This window comes from Cornus florida, unplaced genomic scaffold (genome assembly GCF_030987335.1).
Source record: "Cornus florida cultivar Cherokee Brave unplaced genomic scaffold, ASM3098733v1 CherokeeBrave_3.0.0_Hap2_Chr06, whole genome shotgun sequence".
In the NCBI taxonomy this organism is placed as follows: domain Eukaryota; kingdom Viridiplantae; phylum Streptophyta; class Magnoliopsida; order Cornales; family Cornaceae; genus Cornus; species Cornus florida.
This window is the reverse complement of record NW_026775576.1, coordinates 105,406,012-105,410,007: the sequence shown is the minus strand read 5'-3', so window position 1 is coordinate 105,410,007 and position 3,996 is coordinate 105,406,012. Positions and strand designations below refer to the sequence as shown.

The window sequence follows — 3,996 nt, the reverse complement described above, 5'->3', positions numbered from 1 at the left end:
AGACTTCACAAAAAAAAAACATTCAAGATTGTATCACAAATGGTAAATAGGATGTCATATTTCTCCACCCACCCAGTCACTCTTTCATCTTTCTTAGGTTAGTTTCTCTCTCTCTCTCTCAATATTCTCTTTCCAAAATTATAAAGATCCACGCCTTCCTCTACCATAGTCATCACAGACAGACGTCAATATTGAAACCCATCAAAATAGTCCTCATCTATATGTGAATCATACAATTGTCCATGACTAATTTGTTTATAGGTGCCTTAATTTATTTTTGAGTAATCATCCATAATGTCAAGTCAATTTATTTTTGAGTATCATTCATAATGTTAAGCCCTAATAACTATGCTGAACAAATACAAACATAATCTTAAATTTTGAAGTTGTTTTTGACAACAAGAATTATTTATATATCTTTCAATTCTTTCCATGATTAATCAAGCATAGCTTCAATATATATATATATATACACACACCACTCACACTATGTTTAAGTAAAAATCTAAAACTAAGGGGCAACTTTTAAAAAGAAATATAAGAACGATTCAAGAAAAAGGAAATTCGCTCCCAAAATAAAATTTGAGTGAGGGTTTTTTTCTTCGACTCCTAAAAGGAAAGTTAATTATGTCACATACTCTCAAAGGGAAAGCTAATTATGTCACGTCTCATTAATAATAAAGTTATGAAAAATACTTCGTGATGTGTATCATTTTCCTTATAATAGTGACAAAAATTCAACACTTTTGAATCTGAAATCCCTATAATATCCTTCTTTATTAATCTAAATGACTGTAAATCAATTTTAGATCCATAAATGAACCTGTAAGGTAGAAGGGCTATTCATTTTTGTATCATATATATATATATAGGGGTGGGGTCAAAAGTTAAATTAATAAAAAATTTATGGGGGATGTATGTTGAATGATACTTTAGCAAGGTGGGAAAGTTGTAACTTTTTTATTTTTTATTTTTTCTTTCCCTAGTGGTACTCACACATTGCCTCAAATGAATTGTTTGTACTTAGCATAAATGTTTCACAAGATGGGATATCAAAATGAAAAAGTAAAGTGAACGAAGTAGGTTTGTAAAAGTTATATAAGGTATTGGGCATGACATGTGATTGGTTGTTATTGGAGAATTTTTTTTATACAAAAAGTATAAAATAATAACTGAAACTAAAAATAGGTAGTACAAAATTTTTGTGTAAATTTACTCTGAACACATCAAATTTACATAAAAATATATACATAACGATTGGAGATGCTCTTAGAGCTAAGTTGTAACTTTCAAATAATTGATGGGATTAGTTGCATCAAAACCGTGAAAGTTGAGGGAATTTTTATTTTATTTTATTTTATTTATTTATTTTTTGTACAGTCACTCTAATTGCAATAATGACAAAAACAGTGAAGGAAGAATTGCATTCCATACTTTCAAAGTTTTATTATTATTATTATTATGCATAAATGGAGGGTGTCCACCCTCTGGGAGCAGGATTGTTCTCTTACTATACATGCAACCATCAAAAAACAAAGTCCAAGAGGAGTTGAAAAAGGCAAAAAAAAAAAAAAAACCAAAGACTGCTGTGGTCCTGTCCTAGAGTACTATTTATTTATTTTTCTTCTTCTTCATACATAATTGGTGTTGTATTGAGCTCAAAGAATCAACAATACCACAGAGGGCATACCCTTAGAAGGGTACTTTTTCCTTAAACTTGGTTGAACAGAAATTTCATAGACTCATCAGTGAAGATAGAGGATGACTAAAACTTTTATAATCACACTATCCCATAGATACTAACACTAGGATTAATGTAATCTAAAACGTTATCCAACTATGATTTAAGAAAGAATTCAACTCAAAAGTACTTCAAGAAATTAATTAACTTCAAGCTCAATTCCAACCAAATGAATACAGCATTGCAACACAAGAATTGCACAAATTAATCTCCACTCCCCTGGCCATCATGTACAATTCTCTCCAAACCCAAACCCAAACCCCATCATGATGAAATTAAGAGAACATAAAAATATAAAAAGAAAGTAAATTAAACCAAGAACTAAAAGAGAGATGGAGCTCTAAACCCACACTCAATTATGGCTATCTAGTATCATCCCAACCCCACTTCCAATGTAACCAAATACAATAGAAAGAAAGACCCTCCTCCTCCTCATACACTTCTAGCCATCATTTCTTGAAACATTCTATAAGACTCTTGTTTCTCCAACCTGAACTTCTCATGGCAATTTGCAATGAACATATCAGCCAGCTTATCAATCTCATTCTTGTCCTCCTCTGTTTTACAATTCTCATGCACCTTCTCTTCCAGCCAATTCAGGTACCCCGACAGCTGTGACTCCGCAATGTCCTCACACTCGGTAGAAATGACGGAATTCCATGTCGAATCATAGTAGGCATGATTCTTGGGGAACCCATCTAGCACCGGCGAAGGCACCGGCATGACATGAGAACTAGAGCACCAGTTATAGTGTAGTCTAAACGAACCAAACAGTCTCTTCTTGTTCTTGTCCTTGCTGTTCTTCTTTAGAACATAGTCTATGAAGTGAATGAACTGGATTTCCCTCAGGAGCTCAATCAGAATGGATTTTGCTTTGGAGAGAGCTCGAGCTACGCGACACACTTGCGAAAAGATCAGTGTGTGAACTAGGGTTTTCAGTTTCTGGGAGCTCAAGGTGGAAGATGATGACTTCCTAGAGAAATCATGGAGGTAGTCGAGGGTTTTGGGATGAGATGGAGGACCAGCCATTTCTGTGGTGGGAGATGATATGTCTTTGTTTCAAATGGAGATTTATAAAGGCTCGTGATTCCAAATTTGCCACTTCATGTTAGCTAATTTAAATAAAGTGCCAACAACTTTGCAGATTATGATACATGACTTTTGACCTTCAATTTATACTAGATAAAGACTTAGCCCTGATTGCTATGACTTGTTTGGTTGCAGAGACCACTGACTAATAAATGAACAATAAAAATGAGATATATAAGCTTTAAGGAAAAGGAAAAATAGGTTATAATATTTCAAATAAGTGCATTATTCTCTTTTAAAATGCAACAAATAAAATTATGACAAACACGTAACTCTGATAGAAGATGAATTTGTTTTTCCCCTTATTTAGGGAGATTTAGACCATGTTTCTTCTGTTAATTGATGACAATTTTAATGAATAATGAAAATTGAGAATGATATTTGTAGGATCAATGGATATGTTTTCACTTCTCAATAAATGGTATCTATTAAGAGATGAATGAATTTTTTAACTATATAAATATATATATTTAATAATTTATATTCGATCTTTAATGTTTGAAAACCCTTCTAAAAAGCAAACTCTCACCTTATAACCAAATGTCATATTTCAAAATATAAATTCGAGATTTCAAGTTCGCAAAGGGGAAAAAAACAAATGCCACCTTCCATTGCCGTTGATGACCTGAGTCTTGAAGATTTTTTTAGCAGCAAAAAAAAAAAAAAAAAAAAAAAAAAAAAAAAAAAAAAATTCCTCAATGTTCTCAATAGTAACATGCAAAACCCGCTTAATTTTTTTTGAAAGTTTGGTGCTATACAACAAGAAGTCAGAGTCGACTTTTATACCAATTTTCATGTTTGAAACTGAGCCTAGGCACATTTATGTAATTGAAAAGAAAAACATGGTCACTTTATACAGTGGTCCTCCGCTGTCTGTGTGTGTGTGTGAGAGAGAGAGAGAGAGAGAGACACCTTGGATGATGTCTACAGCAGCTGGTGCCCAAGTCTCGCGGGTTTTGGAATCCTGTGGGAGCAACTCGAAGAGGTAAACAAGGCCGATTCTTCGCCGAAATTACAAGCCCAATGTTGTGACATAAATAAATAAATAAATAAATAAATATATATATATATAATATAATCACTAATATGTTGTAATCAAACAACTAATATTACTAGTTAATATCTAGCCTTTTTTCTTGGGAACATCAAAGAGAAAACGTAAAAGT

General features: G+C 32.7%; 1 protein-coding gene across 1 annotated transcript; it reads right to left on the bottom strand.

The window, feature by feature from the left end:
• Window positions 1–1,865: 1,865 nt before the first annotated feature.
• On the bottom strand, window positions 1,866–2,828 carry LOC132315101 (uncharacterized). Its single transcript, XM_059813859.1, has one exon. It carries the CDS (start codon window positions 2,768–2,770, stop codon window positions 2,174–2,176), a length of 597 nt encoding a protein of 198 aa, XP_059669842.1. The 5' UTR covers window positions 2,771–2,828; the 3' UTR covers window positions 1,866–2,173.
• Between the last annotated feature and the right edge of the window lie 1,168 nt (window positions 2,829–3,996).